Below are 26470 nucleotides of genomic sequence, written 5' to 3' on the forward strand. Positions count from 1 at the left end.
CCTTGTTTGAAAGGGTACAGAAGACGGATATTAGGCTGGGTTTTGCAAAATCTGGTAGACAGGCAGTGGGGAGAGACCTGACTGAAAGTGCCAGTGAAGAAAAGGATTGTAGAATAAACCCATCCTAGATGAGCAGGCCGACTGCTGTGACTTGTCTGAGTGACCTGGTTCCATGTTCAGTCATCTGCGAAGTGAAAAAGAATTTTCTTCTGTGTTCAGACCGAAACTCCTAGGGCAACATTATTTTTCCTAGCATGCTGTTTTAGCTGTAAGGATATATTTCAGCTGCTCTCAAATATTTGATTACCATAGATGTTTCAATTTATTGTTTGTAGTAGTACAATTCGCCTGTTTTAGTACAATGTAATGCATTTGTTTTACGAATCAGTTCATGGAAGTTCTTCTATATGTAACTAAAACCAGATTGAAATCTAAGACTTTGGTCCTCACAAAATCAGCATTTGGCATGATTCTGCAGTCTGATCACGTCTGTTTACTCAAGGAAGATACTCTTTCTGCTGACACCTTAAGAGTCAAAATGGTCATTGTAAATATTGCACACACAGAAATTCAGGAAAGTAGATTTGAAGATGGGAGATGGTCTTATGTTCAAACTCCCTAAAGTAAAGTGCACATTAATCTTTCATCACTGAGTACTCTTTGGATGAACCGTTTGCATCCAGCCTCTTGAAGAGGTTCAGCTGTTTAGAATGTTTTCCTGGAATACTGTTTTCTTCCTAGAGCAAGTGGCCAGGTCAGCTTGAGATTTTTTTCTTCTTCACAATTCTCCTGCTGTGGTTTGCTCAGCAGCTCAGAGCAGACAGCAGCACGGTCCTGTGAGGCCCATACTTTACGGACTTTGAGCTTAGTAAGTGTCCAGAAAGGTCTGGTGGGCTGGGACAAGAAACTTCTAGGCTGTGTAGAAGAATTTTGCAACCACTTTTTTCCAAAGCCTAATTCTGAAATTGTCACAGCATACCGAAGCATACACTAATGCATAATGATACTCTAATGAAGCCTGTTTGGTTTTGACAGCTCAGTCAATGAATCATTCAAAAAGTCTTCTTTTTTGCATGCTCTTCCCTTTCTTGGGTTAAAACCACAAATCTGGAAGTGGAAGACTTTACCATTTGAACAGGCCCCAAACAAGTTCCAGTTCTAGTGTGTGTGTATTAGAAGTTCTTTTCCTATGTCACTTACTGCTTGGACTGGTCCAAAATTGGAGTTGTTTCTCAGCATTGTCAGCTGTGAAATTTGTGACTTCTTGAAGCTTTCCAACTTATTTAAGGAAAGGGGTTCCTCTAGTCCATTCCTTTGTGCCTGATTCTAAAATGAAAGGAAAAGTTGCAGGCTGTCCTCGCTACACTTCAGTACACATATTTTCAAGAGACTTAACATTTTAACTGTCACCCTTTGAGTAGCTTTTGTCTCCCCTTATCCTTATTTCCCAAAGAGCAGCTTCCAGAAGTCAGATGCTTGGTATGTATGAAGAGCCCGATATAACAAGGTGTTGTGGGCTTGAAAAGGCAAGGCTATTGCAAGTGCCAGTTTTCCAGATGGGTATAGTACTCAGTATGCAAAGTGCTGCTCCTTTGGAAAACATAGTGAAAAGCCTAATTTTCAAATATCTTCATAAGATTAAGTGAATTATGCATATTTGAATAGCTTGGTTTCAAATATTGGTGCAGATGGCAGCACTCTGCCAAATGTTTTTTCTAAAAACTGTGAAGTAATTTTTTCCTCTTTGAGTAATATGACATTTCAGTTAATGTCACCTCAAATAATAACCTGCTGCATGTATCAATAGAGAGAGCAAGCATATACATTTCTTACTGTAATGCACCCCGTAATGGTGGATGGTGTTGTACATTCCTTCTCATGTTAGGCACCTCTCAAAGAGAGAAATGCATAAAAAATCAGCCGTCACAGAAGGGACATTGGACTGGTTTTATTGAAGCCAAGAGTTCATTTTCATCTATAATATCCTGATATAAGATGTTCTGACCTGCAATAAAACAAGAGATGTTTGTTCTGACAGGGGAAGCGTGCTAGAATACAGAGCTGTGAAGCTGAACTTCAGTTTATGAAACGGAGAAGTCGTGCCACCCCTCTTCTATAACAGTTGCACATTCACTTTAATTCGTTCAAATGTTCTTCCCTTGAATTTCTGACAATAAAACTCTTTTGATATGTTTTTATGTACAGGGGTTTTACTGGATGTTATTAGTCTTTTATCATCATAAACGTCTTTGGCAGGTTCATAGAGCTGGAAGCGTTCCCAGTGTAATAGTTTTAATTATGTTTGTCCCTGGTGAGGCACGATCAAAATTCCAACTTCTCCTGCAGTTTGACTTGGCTGTGGTTATCTGCGTGTGCAGTTTTGAGTCATTGGTCACTGCCTTGTTTGATTCCTGTGCCACCAAGAGATGTTGATGAATGGGGGATGTTATTTCAACCCATATCCCATTTCCAGGGATGTGTGCATGCTCCTGTTAGTTCGTATCCTCTACGTGTGTGTCTTTCCTAAGATGTTGTAGGGAGTGGCTGTGACGTGGGACAGATTGTGTAGTTTTTCAGACTTGTGATCCCAACGTGATATAATCCCCTCCTTGTGTATGAAGCCCACCTACCTTAATTCAGCACTGCAGTGTCACCAGCTCTGATGTTGTACTTGGAGCTTGAAAAATGTATGTTGCCCTTCAGAGTCATTAAATTAAGTTTCTCATCAAACTGTGAGCACGTCTAGCAATCAATGAACTTTGAAGCAAATCAGCCTATTCCTTTGGTTCCTTCTCTCTCTTCTTATATCGCTCTATGCGTGGAATTCAGTCTTGCTGGTTTTGTGATTAGCAAAGATTAAAAATTGTAGTCAGAACTCAGGTCGTTGGTGCAATGTTGGCAGCGTTGGAGAGGTCATTGAAACAGTAATGAGTAAAGACGACACCTTTAAATGCCAGTAGATCGATTTACTGTGTGTGTCAGCAAATAAATAATGCAGCTGTCTGCCAAATTGATGTGCAGAGAAAGCCATAGAACTGGGGTGTGAATAGCTAATAATTTTGCTTCAAAACTTGATGGAAAATGTTTACACTTGTTGATTATTAACCTGTTTTAAGGGGAGTTTCTTTGGCCTAAGGATCTAAGGTCCTTGGTAGGAAGTAAATAACACCAAACAAATAGCCTGTCTGGCTTTGTGTACGTTATGCACGGTCAATTCCACACCCATAAAAAATTCAGGTGAGCTTTAGCTCTCCAGGCAGCAGAGATTGGGTGGGCTGGGATAGGATGGTGTTGGCGTAGCGTGAGTCTGCTTTCTGGGTTGTTCACGTGTGAGTAGAAGATGTCAACGAACACCATGTATATTGCTTCCTTCAGTCAGGTGGGACTCCATAATTTCTTCTCAGGACATTCAGAGGGTAAATAATCAAGTTGTAAGGTGAGTTGATTGTAGGCACTAAATCTCTTGGGCGGGTTCTGTTAAAAACATCTGTCCCAGCTGGCTGATACAGATGGGCGACACAACAGGTTTAGTCTCTGTGAGGAATAACTTATTGCTGTTCATGAATTCAAACCTTAAAGAGCTTCTGTGCCTTTCAGAACAAGTAGATGTGGGCTGGGAATATTAGGGCTTGATAGGCTTTGAATTTTTAAAAATGTGGAATGCATTTAAAAAGTTGCTTTGCACAGAATTAAGTGTTCAGTTTGCATCGTGTGCATGCTCCTGTGGGCTCCTGCACTTCTTGGCATAAAATCTTCCTGATCTGCTGGAGTATTTTGTCTGCATAGGCATGTTAAATGGTATGATCATCCAGTGTTCTCAGTGCACAAACATGATGTGTGCAAGTTTTTAGTCCATTTCTATCCGAGTAACAGCACCACCTCCTGGAAGGCTGAGCAGTAAAAGTTATCTAACGCAAGTCATTCGTCTGGTTACCGAACAATTACTCCAGTATTACATGATCTCCAGAAATGGATCCTAAGTTGCTGACTGTCCTGGATGAAAATGGAATAACGGTGGCAGGATGACTCCAGCTGCTGTGCGCCGGGCTAAATTTGGTGTCCTTATAGTGGTCGTTTGGGACCTTATGAAATATTCCTGGTGGTGACAGGCGCTGCAGGCAGGCGCTAGGTGAGAATAAGCAGTTAAAACCCTGCTGCGAAGCTTGACACTGTGTCCCATCGCTGATTTGACACAGACCTCTGCTAGTGTGTAGTGCGTGTAGTGTGCTTGCTGTAATCAGCCCCGTTATGGCCTTGTGTGGTAGGGCTGAAGGATATGTAGCCTTATTTGAATTTCAAAGAGCCTGCTATGGGACCATCTCGTATTTTATGATGTCCTTCTGACTGTTGTAAAAGAAGTGTTTGAACCAACACTGAAAGAGCGTAGATACCAATGGAAAAAGTAGTATTTGTGCTACAGTTCGTGGTTTTGCTGTGTGGAAGATTAATTCAGGAGGTGAAGGCTTGTACTGCATGCAAATTCCAGAAAAAAAAGGTCTGTTCTTTTTGGGGATAAAATGACCTTGAGCTTCAAAGACAAGTTGTCTTCATTGGCATAAATTGTTGTAGATTCATCGTCTTCTGTTATGCTCCTCCTGATCTGTCCCTCAGCTCTTTTTTTTTTTTCTTAAATGTTCATTGTTTCAGTCCCTTGATAAGAGTCATATTCTGTCATCCTGTCCTGGAACAGGGTCCGTATTTTATATGTTTTCACTACTGTTCTAATTCAGGACACCTTCACCTATTGTGTTTCAGTTTCTTGAAAGGAAGAAAAAAATACTTGAAATTTCACAGGTTGACTCTGCACAGAAAATATGACAAACTTCAAGAGTAATTGCAGAGTGGCTTGTGAGTATTTGTGCATTTGTGGTCTGTTTGTATTTTCTGTGCATATTCTGAAATCTCTCCATGACTATCTTCATGGAGATTAATCTTATTAAACGTTATGCCAGGCTCTGTGTGAGCTCTTTGTAGAAAGACTGTGGCATGAACATATTTTCAGTGCGGGGAGAAGCTGTGTTTCTGTGAATGAGATCAGAAAGGTGGAGAACAACCTTCCCCAGAGGAATAGAGAGGTCCGTGACACAATTCTCGGAGCAATAGGGCGGAAGAGACAGCCAAGCCCCAGAGGATCTGCACACAATGAGATTTAGAGTTACTCTACACACTGCCAGAATAAACTCAGTTTGAATTGTTGGTGGCTTCTGACCATTTGCTAAATCTGCTTACAGGGCTTCGGGTGACCAGAATCTTTAAACCTTGGCATTGCTGGATTTTATTTTCAGAACAAATAAGTTGATGCATTCTGTAGCAAGTGTATTTTTTTTCTTTTCCATTTACTGAACTTTTTCAAGGTACAATTATTTTTTTAAACCAATGCTTCAAAAATTCTACCTCTTTTTTAAGCAAGTTTGTTTTCATTGGTGATTGCTGCTAGGTGCATCTTAATTTCTTTAGTGATGTAATGAGAAGAAGTTCTAGAACTGATGACCTTTACAACATTTCAGGGTTCACCAATGAATTGTATGTTAGACGCATGGACATACATGTTTTGAAAAGGTCAATTATGACAAGTGTTTGGAATCTGCATAATTACACTCACCACAATGCTTTGAATAAAAATAGCAAGTGCTTTGCCCTTCTAAATATTTTCCTCAGTTTTTCCTCTCTTCCTGTCTTTAGCTTGCTTTTACTAAACCATTCCAACATTGAGGAACACGGACTGTGTCAGGAATCCCAGCTGCAGGCTCTGAACAGGAGGAGGAAAATGGGAGCAGGATGGACAGAGCTGCTTTGCTCTGGCTCTCCTGCAGTGAAGTCAGACGGAAGCTGGAAGAGATGCCCCTGAACCACCTGTGTTATGTGGGGCCTTGGGGATGGTGGTTCTGATAATGAATTCGGGTTATCTGGGTGAAAAAAGACCCAGGTGAGGCACCAAAGAGATGCTATGGCAGGAGGTATTGAATATGGATGGGAAGGTGAGGACCAGACAGGGGAGAGTAAGGGCAGAGAGGTGTGAATGGCAAAGGTGAGTCTGTAGAGACCTGAGTTACGTGTCTGGTACCTGGCAGGATTCGGAGAAATTCCATGCCTGCAGGCAGATATTTCATCCCCTTCATGCAATGGTTGAGTGGGCAACCAGTGCTGCAGTGCACAACCTGCTGCAGCTGCTAGATAGTCTGTTCACGCAGGAGTCTGAGTGTATCCCGTATCTCTAGAGACTGTGATCCTGCAGATAATCAATGGATATCTCTGGTGCTACAGGGGGAATTTTCAAAAACATATTTAAAGACAAATATATATTAATAGTCCAAGTTGGAGGAAGAGAAGATGATGCAGTGTAATGAGTAGCATTTCTTCAGTTGTAATTTTTGTGGTGTCTTATCCCAGAACTATTTTATCATTTTTAGAGCAGAGTGTCTTGTTTCCAAGTTATAACTGCAGTGAAGAAAGCGTTTGCTGAAGATGAAGCAGTGGTAAGAGTAGGAGAATCCTTGCCAGAGGAAGGAAGCCTTTGTGGCCAAGCCAGTGCAGCTTTGTCCTGAAGATCACAGTACTTCTGTGCCTCTGAAGTTCCACTAGGCAAGTTACTTAAGCTAGACTTTCCGTGGCGTGCCACTGATGGATGTTTCCTGGCTTTCATGTGCCTACTTTGATACTCAGGGATACAATTTGTAGAAATGTTGAGTAGCAGCTTCTGAACTTAGTAGGCCCTCTGCTTTAGAGCCCTTCAAGACTTTTGGCAGTGCTGGCATCATCGTTTAGAAATGTCAGACTGAACCCAAAATGGTCTTCATAGCACACAGCTCTACTGAAGTATTAGAGTGGATCCTGGAGTCAGTGGTGTTAATGCATCCTGAGCCAGCTGCCTCGATTTATCACTGGAGCTGATCAGCAGAGGCCCCACACCACGGTTGTGTTGGCTCAGGAGCTAACTTGATCAAAACTACCTAAAGCATCTCTGCAAGCTGTTGAATTGAGTTAGGCAGATGTATCCGTGAAGTGCTTTATAATCATTTTTAAATTCTCTGGAAATCAGGTCTCAGAAGTCTCAGTTAAGGTATCCAAAAGAAAAAGAACCGTTTTACTTTCATCTCTTTGCTTTCATTTTCCATTTGTAAAACGACAATAATGCTTACCTCTCATCTCACATGGGTCATTAGGAAAGATAACTTGTTTATGTGGGAGATAAGAAATTCTGCCTTCAGAATGGGATTTCAGTGATGTATGGCAAATAAGTCCGTGGTTTTCCTCTGAAGAACAGGCAGAATAATATGCAATTTAAAGAAAGGAAAAGCAGCCAGCTGTTCTGTGACCTCAGTGAGACAGGCGATGAAGGGAAATATTTTGGTCACATAATGCTAGGCCTCACAGCCATGGGAGGGTCAAATTAATGTTATTCAGGTGGCTTGAATTCTGACAGCTTTTAACTTTGAATGCTTCAGTTTCCAGCCCTAGCAGTTATCTTAGTGCACTGTGCATTAAAAGTGTAAGACTTACTACCCTGCACTCTGAACAACACCACCAGTCAAAGCCAATGTCGTTTTTTTTATCCCTCCATGTTAAATTACTTAATGTTTTGTGTTGTTGTTCCAGCCACCTCAGACGTTTTGTATGCATGGTTGTCAGATTGCTGAGAACTAACATGGGGACTGACACAATATTGCAGAGGAGAGCAGAGCTTACAACGTGCTGAATTACACAGCCCAGCTCCAGCACCTAAACGCAGGAGGCCTGGAGGCTCACACAGGAAATCTCGATGGAGCTGAATGATCTGAAGCATGGGTATTTTTATGGTGGTTTTTCAAATAAGAAAGAATATGAGCATCACCTGCAGACTCAAACGAAATACAGCCTCTGAGGTGCTGTGCAATGAGCTGGGTCAGGAGCCTTCTGGAGTGCGTCAGTGATGCCAATGGGCTGGCAGAGCAGGGTGCTGCTCTCCTGTTGGTGTCCTGATGCAGTTAAGCCGAAGGATAAAGCAGGAACTGGCTTTAAACCACCACGGTTTACGGTGGTTGAAAGATTTATTTGCTACATATCCCTAGTTTGGTCTTTTGGTGGTGTGACGACAGGAGCAGAGTGCCTGCTGCGGGGCTGTGCTCTGTGAAGTCTGGCACATGGGGATGTGCAGAGCTTCAGGGCCTGCGGGGAGGATGAGCTCTGTGTGCTAGGAAAAGCACATTTTCCTTCTGTGTGAGGATGTTCAGCACTGGGACTGCCTAGATCACCTTTAAAATCTACAGTACTTATTATTTATTGTTGCTTTTCTCAGAGACAGCTCAGTTGGCTCGAGGTTTGGTACATTGGAGGTTGTAGAAATTGGAAAAAGCTGTTGTATTTTATTTCTTCCAGCTATGTACATGCAAGCCCTGCCTTACAATTACTGGAGCAGCAGTGGATGGTGTTTTACAAATGGGATGACTTGGTTGTTGTCATGTATTTCCTACAGAGTAGGAGAGTGGCTACTGAGAAAACAATTTAAAAATAAAATCAAGAACACTCGGCGATTCAGATAACATTTTTTTCCTTCTCTCATTTCGCTGTAAGGAAAGAGTAAGTGCCAAGAGAGCAAAGAGGCTGTCAGTGACAGCATGTGCTGCCCACCTTGTGCTGCATGGAAAGAACAAAGAATTTTATTTCTGCCTTATTTTAATGACTCACTCTATGGAAGGAGGGGGGGAGGTTGCTGTGTCATTTTCCTCTCGAAATTCCACAGACGATTAATTTTCAGTTCATTTGCTGACATTTATCACATAAAACGTGGCTTGTCATAGTAGTTACTAAGCCCTGTTGGAAACGGCAGATCAGATTCATTTGCAAAAATGAGGCAGAGCAGATGCAGCCCTTGTCGTACATCTAAAATCAGGAAGGATTAGAGGTCAGAAGGCTTCAAAGCTGCTTTTATGCAGTGCCTACTTGTAGCTGGGTTCCTGCTCCTTTTTAAGAAAGTGAAAGGCTCTGGCCGGCTGGGCATCGTAGTAGCAAGAACAATCAATTAATGTCAGATAACGTACATTGATCTTTCTAAGGCAAAATTGAGTCAGTTTTTGAAGGGATAAATTTTTGGGGGAAAAAAACACACAGTTGAGTATGCATGAGCTTGCCTTTGGATGCTTTGTGCGCTCTCCTGTTGGGGCAGAGCACAGAGCTGATGTCCTGGGTGAGGATTTCCTCTCCTACCTCCCCGGCTGTCCCTCTTGCCTTGCTGCTGGAGGTTTTGCCCCCTCCTGAAGCAGTGGGAACTTGGCCCCCAGCTCCTGTCTGGAAGATGGCAGGGAGTTATCTGTGAGCCAGGAAGGAGCTGGAAGTCAGGGTGGAGGTTTGAGGCTGGTGACAGGAGACAGGATGACTGTGTAGCCATGGGAGAGTTAATTTAGGGAGGGCAGAGAGGCTGGAAGTGTATGGAGTGACTCTTCCTCCTGCTGCAGAAAGAAAGAAACCTCTGTAGGAGCAAAACCTCTGCTTTAAATCTCAAAGAACAAGGATGATCAAAACAATCCCCTCTGTGTTCCTTCTTTCCTGCAACTGTCTGCAGTGGCAGTGGTTTCCTGCCCATCTGATGCCTGCTGTTCCTGCCGGTTCAGTCCTGCCTGCTCTGGGACAGGCACTTCCACCTCCTCAGTCCCTTCAGATCCTGCTGGGGCCTCCCTTTCAAAGCAGCTCGGAGTGTCCCATCCCAGCAGGAGGCAGAGACACGTAATTAAAGAGCTTTGAAAAAGGCAGGTAGGGGCAGAGAATGTGCCTGTGTTTGGGTATCGCTAAGGGAAAATCCCTGTATCTGTATAGCCAAGTCGGTTAGAGATGGGCTGGGTAAGTGGATGATAACAGGGGTGTAAAATTGGGCAGGTTTGCAGGCAATAAATAGAATTTTGGGCACAGTCAATGTGCTGGAGGGCAGGGCTGCCACGCAGAGGGACCGAGATAGGCTGGAGGAACGGGATGAGGGGAGCCTCAGCAAGCTCAGTAAGGGCTGGGAGTGGAAAAAATACTTGCAGAGGTCAAGCTGGGAGGAGCTGAGTGCTTAATTAGCAGCTTTGGATCAGCCCTTCCCAAAGGTACACTGGGACAGAAGGGGCAGCAGGCACAAGTGGGAACAGGAGATGTTCTGGCTGCATGGAGGGGAAAAAATTGCTGTGAGGATGGTCAAACTCTGGAGGCAGATCCTGGAGAAAGGGAGACATCTCTGTTTTTGGAGATGTTCAGAACTTGCTGGGCAGAGCCTTGAGCACTGCGTTTCCAGTAGGATGTTGGGTTAGAGACCTCCCGAGGTCCATTCCTATCTACATGGTTCTACTTGGCAGCTGACAAGCAGTTTGTTTGCTTCTTACCCTCAGCTCTGAATCATTCAGTTGTTGAACTCTGTACCTGGCTTCACTTTCCCAGTGCCCCTTCTTGGGAAGGATGCTTTATTTTTTTTATTACTCCAGACAGTTTTAGTGCTAAAATATTTCTTTAGATATTTTTTTAAGCAAGGTGGCCTCTGGCTGCAATTAGTGTCCCGTTGGAGGAACTGGCAGCATTATATAGCAACACTAAAGCAAATCATTCTACCTCATGGCATTATTACCTTGATCTGAAAATTTCCCCAGGCTGCAATTTGTCACTAATATTGCCTTCAGCTAAACTTATCCATACAAAAAAAAAAAAAGTTAATAGAGCTGCAGTTCTGGAGTTGCCATCACCATTTTTTTGGATGAATTATTACTTAGTATATTTTATTGACCAAGCCCGTAGAGTTCTTGGGCCTTGAAAAACGATGCAGTGGTTCATCACGGACTCCATAAATTGTTGGGCTGTGTAGCAGCAATATCTTATTCTCCTGAGCCGTGAGAAGTGAAGGTATCTCTGAAACACTGTAGATACGTACTGCACTGAGGTAGGAATTGCGCCGTGTGGATTGACTGATAGAGACACATCGCTGTGATTGCCAGACAGAAGAACTGATCTGATGACAACTAGTTTTATTGTGGCTTTTGTGCTTTTGCTTGTTTTATGCCGCACGTAACAGAATTTGAATGCTGTGACAGCGACATACTGTAAGATATAATTTTACCTGAGACAATGCAGCTGGAATTAATAAATTGGAGAGACAAGGTTGAGGTGCTTTGTCATCAGCTGGTGCTGGGTAATGCTTTCTTGATGGAAATGTAAGCTGCTTGCTGAAATTCCCACCTGCCACTGGGTTAGGAGGAGCTGCTATTTAGGGACACCCGCGTGAAAGGTGTGTCTTGTCTCCACATTAACAGCAAAATATGCTCCCTACTTCATCGTGGTGTCTCTTAACCTTCCTTGGTAAGAGACTTTGGATTCAGAGTTGCTTACTTGCTGCCATTCTTTGGTGATGGCTTCTGAAAGGGTCTCATTGGTCCAGCCCAGAGGATCTTAACTGAGGTACTGGGCCCTGAAGGAACAAATTAAATCTCAGGAAACAAAATCGTAAGGTGAGGAGCTGTAAAACTCATAACCCATCTCTTCAATTGTGCCTCGAAGCTACCAGTAGCCACTAGAGTGCAGAGCGTTTTTATAATATGCTTGTGGAGTCATTGCTGCTGCTGTTTTCATCTAGAAAAGAAACCAGTTATTAGCTTCTAACAGAAAAGGGACTCCAGGCTTGTCACTTTCCTCTTGTGCCAATGTATGGCTGTTAATGAAGGCTGATCCTGAAATGCCACCGAGCTATGATGGTCTTCTGCTCCTTAGCTGGGACCTCTGTTATCGTGGACACTCAGCACTGCCTGGTGCAGCACTTCCAGTCCCCCGTGCAGAAGAATTCAACCTCAAGGCCATGCTTAGGACTCTGGGATGTCTGATAGAGCCCCATTTTCTCAGTGTAGGTTGCCCCTCTTGGACCAAATGGATGCATTCAGGCCAGTCTGACGGATATGTTGGGTACCCTCCCCTGGTATCTCAATGCAAAATGCCTGCTTTGCTTTCCTCTAGTTCAGCCTAGGCTTCCACTGCCTCAAAACAACACGTAACCCACCTGGAAAGTCAAGCAAAGTAGGGCTATTGTGTTCTCCAGGCTAATGCTAGTTAAAGAAGCAAACTGCAGTTAAATTCATGTATTCCAGTGACTTTGCTCACAGCTGAGCTGTTACTGGAGAGCTGAACTGATTTTTTTTGAGGTGTGAATGCAACTCAGATTAAGAGGAGACTGGTAAAGATTTTTTTTCAATAGCCTTTTAAAATTAGACTTTATGTTCAGTTGGCCCATTATGTTAGCTTAACTTAGTTCTCCTGGCAGGTATCTTGTTTTTAACCAAGGAAATAGAGCTGTAAAACCAGCTGCTACTCACGCTTTGCAAGTGTTTTCAGAGTTGTGGGTCTTTTAAAACATATTTGTCGCTTCTCTTAACACAGTCCTTTAAGTTAAGATGAAGAGAAATCAATTGATGTAAGGGAGAGTAGTGGACTTCAAATAAGTAGTTTCTCTAGTCAATAATGCATATATTAAGATGTGTGAAAATACCTGCGTGCATGGTAGGCTGTGATGGCTTGTCGAAGAGCTGGGCTGGGAGAAACTGTATTCATATCCAGCTGGATATGCTTATGCTAATCTGCATATCAACTAACTTTTTGTTGTTTAAGTGACATGAATGTCCTGCCCTAATTCTGGGTCTCCAGTGGTGAAGGCCATCCTTCAAGTTTCTCTCCCTGTCCTTGGGTGAGAGTTGTGTTTTGTTTAACATCTACATTGGTTAGCGCCGAGAGCTTGGGTTTTGGCTGCTGTGGGCTGCAGACCCGGACACGGAGGATGGTAAGCGCTGTCCTTGATGAGCTGTCCCTTGAAGCAGAAGCAGGGGAGCCCTGGTTGTCACTGCTCTTCATACCAAGGTTCAGGACCACCAAGGAGTCTGGCCTCTGAGCTCCTTCAGGACCGGCAGTCCTTCAGGACCCTATGAGAACAGCTGAACCCCTACGGAGAAGCCCCAGCAGGAGGGTGAGACATCAGTACACAACTTGTGCTACACGGTCCTTTATTTTGAAGAGAAATCATGAAGGCTTGAGGGGAGGGAAAAATGCCAATCTCGGCTTAGTAGGTGTTTGGCAGTGCAAGCTGGTTTTAAAAAGCCATTTTTTCAGCTTTATGCAAGGATAGCGTTTTTGTCTATTCACTGCCAAATGCAGGATAAGGATCTTAAGGAAGGACACGGTAGATAGGCATAATAAACTGGTGGCAAAGATGGATGGGGTAATAAAGGGGGGGGAGGGTGAAACCAAAAGGCTAAATTCCCCTGTTGACGATAGCACTGACAGCTACCACACGCACAAAAGGGACGTGCTCTTCTGCACGGGGTGGTAACATCCAGTGCGGGAACATAATAGGGAAACGGGGATATCAGAATTGTTCAGCAATGTAGCATTCAGTTCTGAATTTATTGAATTTAAATGAGTTTAAAAAGTGGTTTAGAAATGACTCGTTTCTATTTCTGCGTGCGTTTTTGTGGTCTGTTAAAAATACAGTCAAATGGGCAAGTATACAGGGGGAAGAAAAAAAGAAAAAGCTGAATATGGATAATGCTTTCTTCTGTGTACAGAAACAGTCTGAATAAAATCAGATGAGTAATGGTCTTTCTTTGATACCAGCTATGTGGGGGTACTGGATAGCAGTACAATATGAACAGCTGTCAGGCAGTACTGTGATACAATTTGATGTTGTCCTTTGAAATCCTCTGGCTGACATTTCTTAAAGTAAATTGTGATTTTTGGGTACCCACTGAATGTGCTTCGACTGCCCTTGGAAGGGACTTAGTACTGCCTGGAAACTTGGCTCCTCAGGTATGCAAAGTTACATGCCCCAAATCAAAAACACCTTTGGGGAAGAAAACGTGTGCTTCTATTCTCGTTCATCTTGCTCTTGGCTGTTAAAGTATAAAACTTGCACTTCAGTCTTTTTTCCTGATCTTTTTGCCAGGTGTTTAATACGTGCCATGTCCTCAGGGAGAGATGCAAAGTGGTCCATTCGTTGACCTGCTCCCCTGCAAGTGAGTGGCACTGCTACTACCTCCTAGTTCACTGCCTAGCAATCTGAAATGTGCAATTTTTTATGTGCCAAATGCCTCATTTTGTTTGCTCTAAATCCCATTTTCTTTCAGTTTCATTTTAAACAGATGTTTTCTAAATCCGTCCACAAATAGCAATTATGTTTTATAATGATGATCGTTGTCACTTAAGTTTCTAACTAGTGGTTTGATTCCCTGCTCTCAGCAATGTAAAACTGAGATAACTCAATTGAAGTTCAAGCCGTGGTGGTATAAAACCGGTGCTGCTGAGTGGAAAGGTTAGGTCTCTTATGTCAGGTTTTTGGAGGTTTTGCACATTTCCTAGCATCTGGAATTACGCTCTCCATCCAAAGCTGCTCTATTTTAGATTTTACGTATTTTTATTTTCAGAAGATCCAAATTGGATCTTCCCTTGCACCACAGGGGAAAAAGAAAATCTGCCATTACAATTCTGAAATGGTGATGATAAATACCTGCTCCTGCAGCCACAGGGAACCTTTCCCTATCCTATTAGAGTTTTGGTCAAGGTCCCTTACGGGGTCCGTAGCTGGCAGTGGGAGAAGTGCTCATCCACCTTTGTCACCCAGGAGCCTTTCTGATCCATGTGCCTTGGGATAGTTGTGTTGCAGTGTTTCTCCTCCTCTTTCTCAACCCTCAACAGTATTTCTCTGCCTGTGAAATGACTTGAACAGATCTGTATTTGCCTTGTGGCTAGAGGCTGCCTATTGGGCTGTTGGTTTTTGCTCCTCGTACTTCACAGTACTGCAGCGTGACTTGCTGGTTTTCAGGTCTATTTATTTTAGCTTCAGCCTTCAAGGGATGTATGGGATGTTTCAACCAGCTTTGCTTCGGGAGAAATCACAATGTGGAACTGAATCTTGTAGCACTGAGTGTGTCCACCTACAGTGCTGATTTTCGTCCCAGCCAGCGATGGGTACGATATCAAGATTTTCTCTGCATTTTGGTGGAGGGGTCCCAAAAATTTGCCCTGCTGATGTGCGATACAGGGTGTACGTACTGTCCTAAACAAAATGTTATCCGTCTAACAGCCTGCCTGCTGAGGGGCTCTGATTTGTCTAGGTTTGCTTGTTTCTGGCAAGGGAGTTTTGTATGGGTAGCATAGGCAATGAAACTGGGCTGTATTTTTTTTTTTTTTTCATCTGGTGTTTGGTTAGGTGCATCTGCCTTTACCAAGAGCATTTATCCTTTTCTTGTCTTGGTAAGGAACTTCTTTTCTCATACAGTTCTTAGTTATTCAGAAATAGTATGCAGCTTTCCAAAATTCAAGTTGAATAAAACCATTTCCATTTTAAACAGAAGCACGAAACCATCTTTTGATACCTTCCCCTTTCATACCGAGCTTCCAAAACCTGGCGTATTCCAGCTCTGTCTTGAGCCCTGAGTCATCCTTGAGAGATGTTGGCATTTGGAGTGAGGTTTGCAGTGAGCTGGAGCCCGGTGCAAGTTGTCTGTCTACAGTCACGCGTGAATAGGTGATGAATCAGCAGTCTGTTGTCTCTGAGCCAAGAAACATGATTTATTGTTGAGAGCTTGTTTTGTGTGTGTGGCTAACAATGGGATGACTTTCGGAGCATTTAGACAAAGCAATTTTTGATTAAAAATACTTTTTGCAGTTGGTGTGATAGTTGAATTATGGTCTGTGGGCATGGGAGATGAAGTGTTTGTTGCGGGGAGCTCTCTGGAAATTAGCCTATGAAGAGGGTGCGTTATGCTGCAAATTATTAAATATTGATTTCTGTAACAGTCTGCAGGCATCAATGAATTCAGCAATGTGCTCGTAAATAATACGAAAAAGATTAATGTCTCCACAGAAAAAATAATTTCAGATATGTTTAAATAATGACTTTGGTGCAAGTTAGATTATGTGGTTACCGAAGAGGATTTTTGGCCTGTTGCTGAGTATCCAGAACCACCTGGAGGATACCGTTACCTCTGCCTCTTGCAGCTCGGTTTCCCAAAGGTTGGATGCTGAGGGTTTGTCTCTGGAGCTCCCACCTGCACGTCAGGGGATGCTGGCATCTTCTGTACGCAGCTCGCTTTCATCTGCATGGCTCTGCGCTTTCCTGGCAGAGTGCTCCAAAACATCTCAGTTAAGCACAGTTTAGCCTCTGCAGAAAAGCTGTTGCTTGCAAGTCGTTCGCACCAGCGATGGATTCGTTACAATGGTTTAGAGGAGTTGTTACTGCAGAGCATTTTCTCTGTGTTCATTATGGAGTCACTTCTCCACAGAGATTTGCAATTTGAATTTGCCATTACCTTTTCTCTCAGTGTAAGTATTTTAGAGCTGTGACTTCATCCAGTAAAAAAAAAAAAAAGAAGGAAATTGCTTTTGACTTAATTGTGTGGAGGGAGACAATTTTCATACGCTACCCCTAAGCATCATTTAGATAATTGTGTGAGGCACATTTTTGACTTACTGCTTCACTTTATTCGTGAGGCAATATCAGTGGTCTTCTGCAGCTGTCCCTCTTGAAATTTCATTAAGAGGGATGATAACAACTGGGTCCTGAGGTCAGTGAAAATGAGACAGCTTTAGGTGCAGTTTGTGAATTTGTCTTGCATTTTGAGGTGTTTACAGAGCAGCAGGAGTGGAACTGCTCATCGATGCATCTGTGTGAGCTGTTACTGGTACTAAGAAAACGGGTGCCGTTGACCTCAAATTTGTGAAATGCATGGTTTAGTTAAAGAACAAAAAATGCTCATTAGAAGCTTTGAGTAAAGGATGAGGCTTGGGGGAAAGAAGCTGGCTGGCAGATAGCTGTTCGTTTGCCAAGTGCGGGTGAAAGCCAGTCATGCCTGGGTCACGCAGGGACTGTCCTTGTGCCAAATTAATGGCAAGCAGATATGCAGTCTGACGTCCCTCTCCACCTCAAACACTCACTTTTATGGTTTTTGCTAAGGTATTTCAAGGATATTTGCGCAGCGTTGTTTTTTATTGTGTTATGCTTTATTCTCTGCGCTGCGGTAACATCAGGGTCTTGCAAGACCTGTAAAAGGAACAGCATGGGATATGGGATATGCCATCCAGGAGCAGTGCCATCCAGTCCTGGGGCAGAAACTAAAAAGTTGGGTATTGCAGGCTGCCTAACGCTGTCACAGAGCTTTCCAGCTTAGTTGAAAACCGTCCCTGCTAAAATCAGCAGCTTAGTCATCCCGGTACTGATTTATGGCTGCAACAACCGAGCACAGGGTTGTTGGCCTGATATTCCTGAGATGGTAGCATCTTAGTGAAAGGTGAGGATGCGATAGGTAAGTGAGCCAGATGGCTGCTTTCCAGTGAGCTGGTTGGGTATTGCATGACTACTGGCACAGTTTAGAAAAAAAAACAAACAAAAACCCTGAAAGTCCTTAGTTTAGGAGACTGCTCAGGAAGCTCTGATGGCTGTTAAGGTCAGTTAGCTCCAGCAGGTAATTTACAGAACCATATTCTTTCAGCTGTGCTGGGAAAGCAAGTGGTGCATGGATTTTTTCCTAAGTGTTTCCCTTTTTTTAAAAGGCTTAAAGTGAAAAATTCCTCTTTCTAGTCTTCAGTCCTCGTTAGCTGTCACAACACATGCTTGGACTGCAGTCACGTACAGCTCATGACCACGTTACAAAGCTGCTTTAAAATCAGGTAGCATTAGCTGTAGCTTGAATAATTAATCAGGTCTTTATCTGGGTTTATTGCCAGCGTCACATCCTATAAGGTAAGCCATTTGTGCTGCGGATACACCTAAGAGTAGGAAAAATGAGACAGAAACCCATTCTTCCACCTTTCCTGTAACAGCTGAGCTTGAAACTAGCAGAGTCAGTAAGTGTGATGCCAAGTGTCAGCTGTGCGAACAAATGTGTAATAATTGTATTTTGGATCCAGCAGTGTGTTAGAGGAAACTGCTCATAATTTCCAGCAGTTACTTTTGCAAGTGCATTCCCTTCTCTGATTTCTCTATCTCCAAGCTATAGATGCAGAATAAAGTTGCAAAGCAAACTCATGCTTTGCAATTACTTCAGTTATATGGTATGTAGTAAATAACTAACCCCAAGAAAGCTGGCAGAAGTCAGCTGTCTGCATAAGGCAGGTGTAGCTTTACTGATCTCATGCTGATCCTCCTTTTCAAGGCTGCTTACTGTTGGTGTGTTTCTTAAAAAGTTGCTGATGGTGTCAGATTGGTGTTAAAAATGTTTGTGTATATGGCCACTACTGAAACTGTTGAAGCTGGTAAGCTCTGTTTTATTCCTAGCTTGTCACCTGTCATTCTTCCCAAAAATTTGGGCATTACTGATATATAAATAGTCTTGGAATGTCTCTTTTTCTATATACGTGTGTGCATACATGCATGCTGTTCATATAATTACAAAAAATGTGTAACTGTGTAGGTAGAACATTAATCTCTCCCTTCTTCAAGAACTGTCAGGTAAACGGAGGAGTTCCTCATACAGCAAATCAGACAATTTGGTTTTATAAAACATAACGTTTTTAGACGGAGTTCCTCTGTGCTGTTCCAGAGCACCAGAGATCCACTCAGTTTGAGTGGTGAGAATATGGGATGAAAGGTTTTGGGGGAGGAGGTAGGGAGGAATGGAGATACTGTAATTCTGAGTTTTCCCCAGGTATGGGAGCAGATGGAAAGGAGCTGTACTGGAGCAGTAGGGATGCCTGTATACCACAGCTGGGGTTGTTACTATTGAGTATGAGGAGATCTATGATACTCATAGATCCTCCTACTCTATTGAGTATGAGGAAATCTATGTTTACAAATATCCTAAGTGTGGGAGACAGTGGGATTTGGCCAACCTCTTTTCAGTGGTTTGTGGGGACAGGACAAGGGGCAATGGTCAAAAAATGGATCACAAGAAGTTCCGCACCAACATGTGAAAGAACTTCTTCATGATGAGTGTGATGGAGCACTGGGACAGGCTGCCCAGGGAGGTTGTGGAGTCTCCTTCTCTGGAGAGGTTCAAGGCCTGTCTGGACGCCTACTTGGGCATCTTGCTTTGGTAGGGTGTTTGGACCCAATGACCTCTTGAGGTCCCTTCCAACCCATAAGATTTGATTATGGGAGATTCTGGGAGGATTTTAAAATGGACATGCGTCTAGGTGTTAATATATCAGAATTCTGACTCCTTAATACTTCAGAATAATACAGAAATTCACATTCACTTGTGTAGAAGCTGATGACATTTGTACATTTGGAGTGAGGAATAAATTGGTTATGTTGTGGGAGGTGTCTTCAGGTTTTCAATCATGTCTGTGCAGCTGGTTTTACAGTAGTCCTATAAAAAAACATGTATCATGTACCACTGACACTTCTCATGGAGTTCTCTTTTTGTAATTCAGACCAAGTGCCCACTTCATTTAGCTCAGAAGTGAGTAATGTTACCTGATTTTCTTTCCTTTGTCTCTCTTCCTCTAGCTGGTACAACTTCTGGAGCTGGAAACCATGCAACTAGAAGCCTTTCTGGAGTGGAAGCAACTGGAACCAGTTTATTGGCAGTGGATGGTAATGACTCAAATGAATTTTAAAGGGTGTAGCTTTCTCAAATCTAACAAAGAGCTGACCACTTCCAAAGGCTCCTTTTAACAAAAACACTGCAAAACAACTGTTCAGCAGCAGTTGAGAAAAAGGAAAAAAGGCCTTGGTAAAGTAAGGAATGGTTTCTTAGTCCTTCATCCCGCAGTTTTCTTCAGAAAGAATCACCCAGCTAAGCTGAGAAAATATAGGGCAGAGTAGCAAAATTTCAGAAAGTTAATACAGATGAAAATGCTTGATCTTCATCTCTTTAATGTTTTTAAACATAGCATTCGTACATTTTATTAAAATTAAATGGGTTTTCAGAAGAGGGACTCTAAGCTTTATTGCAGACTTCAGAACAACTAAATTTGCAAGCAACTGATATTGAAAACAACTTCATTTTTTCCCAGCCAAATAGTGTGTTGAAATTGCCAATTTCCCCTTGAACTGTGTTGAATGATCATAAGAAAATCAATAAGCCTTTCTCTGTGCATCTTACGATTTCTCAAGTGAGTGTAAACGGTAGCATCCATCTCACTTCTCTCTACAACTTTTGCCCATTTACAGTTGCTGAAAATAATTCTTTAGAGCACTGCATTAGTGGTATGAGTTTACAAAATCCTGAGAATCAGTGAGCTGACTATTAATTGCCCACATGTGTTGTTCTACACTAAAAGCCAGGCAGAGGAGTGTAACGTTATCTGTCCTGTCTTGAAGAATTCTTCCAGTGTAGAGCCAATCGAATTGCCATTAGTTACGTGATGGTTTTTGGCTTACTCATCTACCATCTTATAGCTGTTTGGAAAGCATCAGCACTAGAATAAACCTGTCCCCAAAGACATGCAGTCAAACAGTAGGTGCAAGTGCTATGGCATTTCAGTGTACTCACCGAAATCTTTGCCTCTGACATGTTGAACGGTGTGGGAAGTACTGCGGTTGTTGGTTCTCAGCTGCTTCATTGAGTTAAGTCCTAAATAAAATACTTGCAGAAAACGTGACCAGCACATCTATTAAGTAAGAGTTGAAGTGGTGGTTGAACAAAACATTCAACAGGCTGGATGACCAAGTTGTGTTTTTTGTTGGTGATGGTTGTGTTCCCCATATGATGTATGGGAATGAGGCGCTCTTTGAGGATACGGTAATTTTCTCTTTCCATTTTATCCATACATCATATTGCTGGTCTGATGGAGGAGATGATTCTTGCAGAATTATTGCCAGGTCTTCCTGGTGGCTGTGGGGAAGGTGCGTAGCATGTTCCTGATACAGCTTCCTTACTCTGATGACTGAACCTTTTCCTACTGATGGGCATTGTCTGCTCTGCAGCCTTCCCTGTATGAGGATGTCTGAATCTAGATGCATTGGTCACGTTCCTTACTTTTAATCTTTATATAAAGCGTTCACTGGACATGAAATTACAAGCTTATTTGCAGTTATTTTTAGGAAGAGTGTTTCCATTCCCTTTACCCCGTGCCTTGACTTTTCTGTGCCTTTACAATTTGGGGAAACCCAGCCTCTCTCTGCCTGGGTGTGGATGAACTCTGGCATGTGGTAGGGAATTGGTAATTTCAAATGAGTTCTGAAAGATCTGCCCACAAACTATTAATGCGTCCTTCAGTATTTGCAAATGGAAAGTGCCTGGCTTAATGCCTGGCTTGGCTCCCAAGCCGTAATAGGGATCTACCAGCTATTGCTCTGAAATTGGTTTGTCTCTCAGACTTATCTTTGCCTGATTCAGCAGCTAAAGTTGCACGGTTCTGTAGGAAAACAACTATTTAGTATCTCCACATCTTTTCATGCTTGGTTCTCTTTTTTTAAACAAGTGCAGCAAGCTGTCAAGAGAATTTTTCTTCCATACTGTCTTAGTTCTGGGTTGTCAGATGAAATAAACAGTATTATTTAAAAAAAGAAACGCCACAACTTTTCGGATTTGATAAACCAGGCATTACTGCTAAATATAGATGCTAGCCAGTTATCTGAAGCCTGCTGTTAATGATATTTTCTCACTAACTTTAAAGTCTGAAATTAGTTGCTTTTAGTTGTTACCAAAACATATAGAACCAGTTTTTTACATACCAGAAAAGAAAGATTTTAATTCTTTTTTGGGGAACATAAGGGTTTTAACTTCAGATGCAGAGCAGAAATGGAGAACTCAAGAAAATTAGAGGTAAAATAGAAAAGGGAGGACTGGGTTTACGTTTTCAACCTCAAGTGTACCTGCTGCTATGCTCAGCATGAAGTATGAGATCATGAAGGTTCCTGCTGCTTGAAAGCACAGCCCCTTCCTTACCTCCTCATTTTAGGAAGTGGACCAATTTGCTTTTAAGTTAATGCACTGCAGTCAGCCTCGGGAGATCATAAATAATTTCAGCCACCAAGAATTCATGATCAGTCCCCATTAATGAAATTTTCTGAAAGCTTCAATTATATTTCAGTTTGCTGTTTTCTGGTGTAAATGTGTGTAAAAAAGACGACTTTGAATGCACTTGGGGATGTGTGGCTCTGCATCATGCTTAGCTCGTCCCTGAACTAGGGTATGGCTCTGCTCTCCCTTGCTGTCCCGATGACCTTCCCTCCAGCTTTCCCCTGTTTTCTGCATTTTCTTTCTTCATATTCTTTGCTGTTCTGCTGTCCGTTCTCTTCTGTGCAGTCGCGTGTCCTCCGCTGGATGCAGAGTCAGGCAGAAGGGGATGAAACAGACTCCATGAAGGCAGCAAGGGACTTCATTACCACCCCGTGACTTTGTGTGGGGAGCCTTCAGCTGCTGCTTCCACTGATGGGCTGTGGCACAGCACCCTGACTTAAAAGGGCGAGTATGGTGGCTCTTAAATGTAACATTTAAAGCAAGACGAAACAGTTGTCTTAGGGCAGAGTATGGCTTCACTACAGCAACTGGAGTGACTGCAGTGGTTTTACTTTAAAATTCTGTCATTAAATGAATTTCAAATTAAAGAGAGGAGGAAAAAAAGTTTAGTGTTATTGCTGTGCACTTTGTTAAGGCTGTCGGTGTCCAGACATGTTATCACAGGCTGCTCCTCCAGTCCAGCTGGGGACAATTTGCAGTGCTGATGCTCTCTTAGAAAGGAGGTTTTGCAGGGTGCCTTTTGCCATTCTTAGCTGTCTTGCAAAGTTTTCTCATATCAGCCCCAAAACCCCTGGCTATGGATTAAGCCAAAGTTTTGAATCTGCCTGCAGAGAAAAGTCCCATCCTCTTTACAACAACGTTATATAAAGAGAAGACTGTTAGTTTCTAGGCTAAAAATTGGCTTTCATAACGTCTCTTTGTGGGTCATTCCTTCAAATTTGGGTGGTGGTTGCTGCTCCCACATGGGTTTTTCTGTCCCATTTGTCTGTGTTTAACTCCAGGCACGTCACCTGTACATCAGTATTGCGGTCAGCTCTGCTATCACAAAGGTTCATGATTATACTCTCTGAAATGGTACTTGGCTTTATCAGAATTACGTTAGTGACTTCTGTCTGATTTTTGACATCTCTTTCAGCAGTGTTGCTGCTGAGTCAGTAATTATGCAGTTGTTTTTCCCTTGCTCGCATGTTGACCATGCTGCTCAACTGCTGAATTTCCTCTTACTGTTTTTAGGTCACTTCTCCAGTTTTGAAAGATAATTTTGAATGCTAATAATGTCCTTAAAAGAGATTATGACCTCTCCTACTTGATGTTGTCTTGGTAACAAAATGGAAATAAGTGTTTAATTCTGAGTGATGAGGCTTGGTCCTTTAGTTATCCTGTCATGGCTTGAGGACTGCATTATAATTCGTGTGCTACATTGTGCAGGTGCATGTATTTCAAGGACTCTGAACTTAACAATTTTTTTCCGAGTATTTCAAATAAGGGTTGCCATTTCTGAAGGCAGCCTGGAGCAGAGATCTCTCGGGGTTCCTTGGCTTGGAGCTGTACACGGACACTGGTGGGCCTGTGGGTGCTGCAGCTTACTGTGCCACGTAGCCAGTGGGACTGTCCTGAGCAGTGTGAGCACTTCCCTCTGTCCCGGTCATTGCTTTCTTACAGAAATGCATCCAACGTCAGAGTTTGAGAGGAAAGGGTGTATCTGGAACTACTGCAGTATTGATGATCTCTGTTCCCGAAGTGTTACTTCATGCCTTAGTAATAGCAGTGGAGAGTAGCTCACAGCATGCAGTGCTTTCTAAAATAAGCCGGGTTAGCAACATAAGTTTTCTGTTAACTTACAAGTACATTAGATTGAACTAAGGAGGTTCTCTTAAAATAGCTGTGAAATTGTGGAGCAACCATATCCTGAGATGGCAGCAGTAAATTCCTAGCTGTGGATTACTGGGAAGGGGGTGAAGCATTTTAGCTCCTGCTGAAAAGTAACTTTTATTGTTTTTCCTTTAGGAAACTGTGTTAGATAATATGGCTGAAGAGGGAAATATGTGCAAGCCACAGGATGCTCACAAAGAGAAAAGCAGCCTGCCAAAGGTGACCTCGTGCTGCCCCTGGGCTGACAGCCTGACTGGGCAAATCAACAAATTATCCAGAGATCTGATGGCTCTCCGCGACCAGCTACACGAGCTTGTAACTCACCGAAAGTCGGCATGGGAGGAGAAGGTAAGGTTTCAGGTGGTATTTGTGATCATTAATGACTTTTCAGATGCTGTTTTTATCAGCTCTCTTGCTGCAGCCCATCCCAGGGCAGCCTCCCTGTTGCTGCTCTGTGTCAGCCTTGCTGCAGATCTACAGTAAGTTGTCTGTTTATGCCCACAGCATGCCAGGTGCTCTTTCAAACACAAAGTAGGCATCTGTCCCAGAGAGGCAGCGTGCTGAAACAAAGTAAGTGTTCTTGCATTTGGAAGGGATGGCATCAAAGGATAGAGGTTACAGAGGACAGAGGGAGAAGAGAAGAGGAGGAAATTGTGGCAGCCCCTGGAGGGGACAGAGGCAGAAGCTGAAAGCGTCAGTAATGGTTAGAGTGAGAAAATTAAGAGGTAGGTGTTCAGAGGGAAAGGAGGATGGGAGAGGCCAGAGCTTGTCATCTTTCACTGAGCTAGTAGTCTTTGAAATGTCTGATGGGGGAAGGAATAAGAAGGGTTGGAAACCTGTGAAGTGAGAGAAGGAACTGAGTACAAGATTTGGTGCAAGAACAGACTGGCTGTGGGAGGCTTGCTGCGGAGGAAAGCAGGTGATACGAAGGAAGTGTACGTGGTATTTGCTGGCAGAGGGGTGGGGTAGGGGGCACTGGGAAGCACCAGTTAATGTACATACAGAAGGTGAATCTGAATATTAACAAGCTGGCATGATGAGAAGATCTGATGGAGATGCAAGCATAGAAGCTAATAATATTTTTTAGGCATAAACAGGAAAGAAGGATGCTAGGGAATCCATGAAAACAGTGGATGGAAAAGAAGCAAAAGAAACAGTTGGGTCATATAGAACAGTAACAAAACTGTCATTGTTTGTTATCTGTATTAACTCAAGTGTTATTATTATTTTTTTAATTTTTGGTTGAAGCATAGATAGATGGGGTTACAGATCAGCTGGCAGTGAAAAGTAGCAGGTTGTGTCAGATCAGGAGGTGTTTGCTCAGGAAGGGTCAGGGTCTTGTATGGGAAAAGTGCATGGAGAAGAGCTGATCTCTCTTCCCCTGTAAGAGGGAAGTAAATGGGATCAGTTGGATAGAGATGAGTAAAAGAAACTGCTGCTTCACTTGGTGTGAGGAATTCTTCCCACAGGGCACTGGGGATGCAAGCAGTGTATATGGGTTCAAAATCTGTTGGACACATTCTTGAAAGAAGAAATCCATCAAAACCTATCAAATAGTGAATTACAAATTACAAAACCTATACAAATGTGAATTACAAGCTTAGGGAGCTGAAGAATACAAATCATTGCAGGCTGGAGAATATTCTGAAGAAGTACCTACATATACTTGCTTTGGTCTTGTAGTCATCTCTAGGCAGTTACTGTCAGTGATGGGGTACTGGACCCAGGCAGGTTCCTAGTGTGGTCCCATTTAGTTGTTTGTATGGCAAAGTGGAGATGAATGTTGCAGGATGTCTCAGACTTTGAATTTTAAAGGTAAAGTTTCCATTATCTGATTTCCAAAGCAAGATATGCTTTGACTCCTGTTATATATAACAATACATGTCCTGTTAAATATTACATAAAAATCACACAAACTTTTTATGTTCAAATTGGGAAATGAAGTCCAAAAAGGTTAGCTGATGAATTCTCCATTGTACTGTGATGCTTTGATTGGATTTGGCCGGTCACGTTCCAGCATTCCTGAGATTCAGTGAGTGTCATTCGAGTACAGAACTGTGGGAACCAAATGGGGTGTATCTTGCTAGGTTGTTAAGGGGATGGTTTATCACAGGTGCTTCTGCTTCTACATCCCCTGGAACAGAATCATTTCGTAATGCTACGTGGCAGCATTTTGGAAAGCCTGGAGGTCAGACAGCCCTCTATCAATCCTCCTCATATCAGCCCTTCCTCCTATCGATGAAGCTGCTTATGTGTTGCTTTCTGTCTTTTTTCCCCCTGCAGTCAGGATGCTCGCTGAATGCAGGCTCCTCTATCAATTGTGCCCCCTTCAGTCTCCTCCCTGGAGAAATAAGCTTATCAAATCTTACCTTTGGTGTTCTTTTTTCAGTCTAACAGAAGCTATTGCAGTTGTTAAAGCAGTCATTATCTCTATCTTTCTATCTTGCAACATTGAGACATCTGGAAATTACCTTGTTTCTCACAATCGTGCCCATATGAGGGACAGTACAGTTTATTATAGCTGTTGTGCCCACTGCGTTTGACTTCACGAAAACCGTGATAATCTACAGGGTAATTACGTCCGTTGTTACTGGTACGCCGGGTGTCTGTGCCAGGCAATTGAGTGGAAACTGCTCTGAAGAGCAGAATTGAGGGCATGTGATTAAATGTGATGTTCTGGGGAGCAGCCAGCACGGTTTTTGAGGAGAGGAATCGTG

At 42.8% G+C, this 26470-nt stretch overlaps 1 protein-coding gene across 5 annotated transcripts in view; it reads left to right on the forward strand.

Moving 5' to 3' along the window:
* TEDC1 (tubulin epsilon and delta complex 1) overlaps positions 1-26470 on the forward strand; it is a 69207-nt gene that overhangs the window by 25831 nt on the left and 16906 nt on the right. For all 5 annotated transcript variants that reach the window (XM_068690854.1, XM_068690853.1, XM_068690855.1 and 2 more), the window contains 2 exons: positions 19421-19507; positions 23889-24101. In XM_068690854.1, the coding sequence (XP_068546955.1) occupies positions 19421-19507; positions 23889-24101 (300 nt within the window). The remainder of the gene's footprint in view (positions 1-19420; positions 19508-23888; positions 24102-26470) is intronic.

Source organism: Anas acuta, chromosome 8 (genome assembly GCF_963932015.1).
Source record: "Anas acuta chromosome 8, bAnaAcu1.1, whole genome shotgun sequence".
In the NCBI taxonomy this organism is placed as follows: Eukaryota; Metazoa; Chordata; class Aves; order Anseriformes; family Anatidae; genus Anas; species Anas acuta.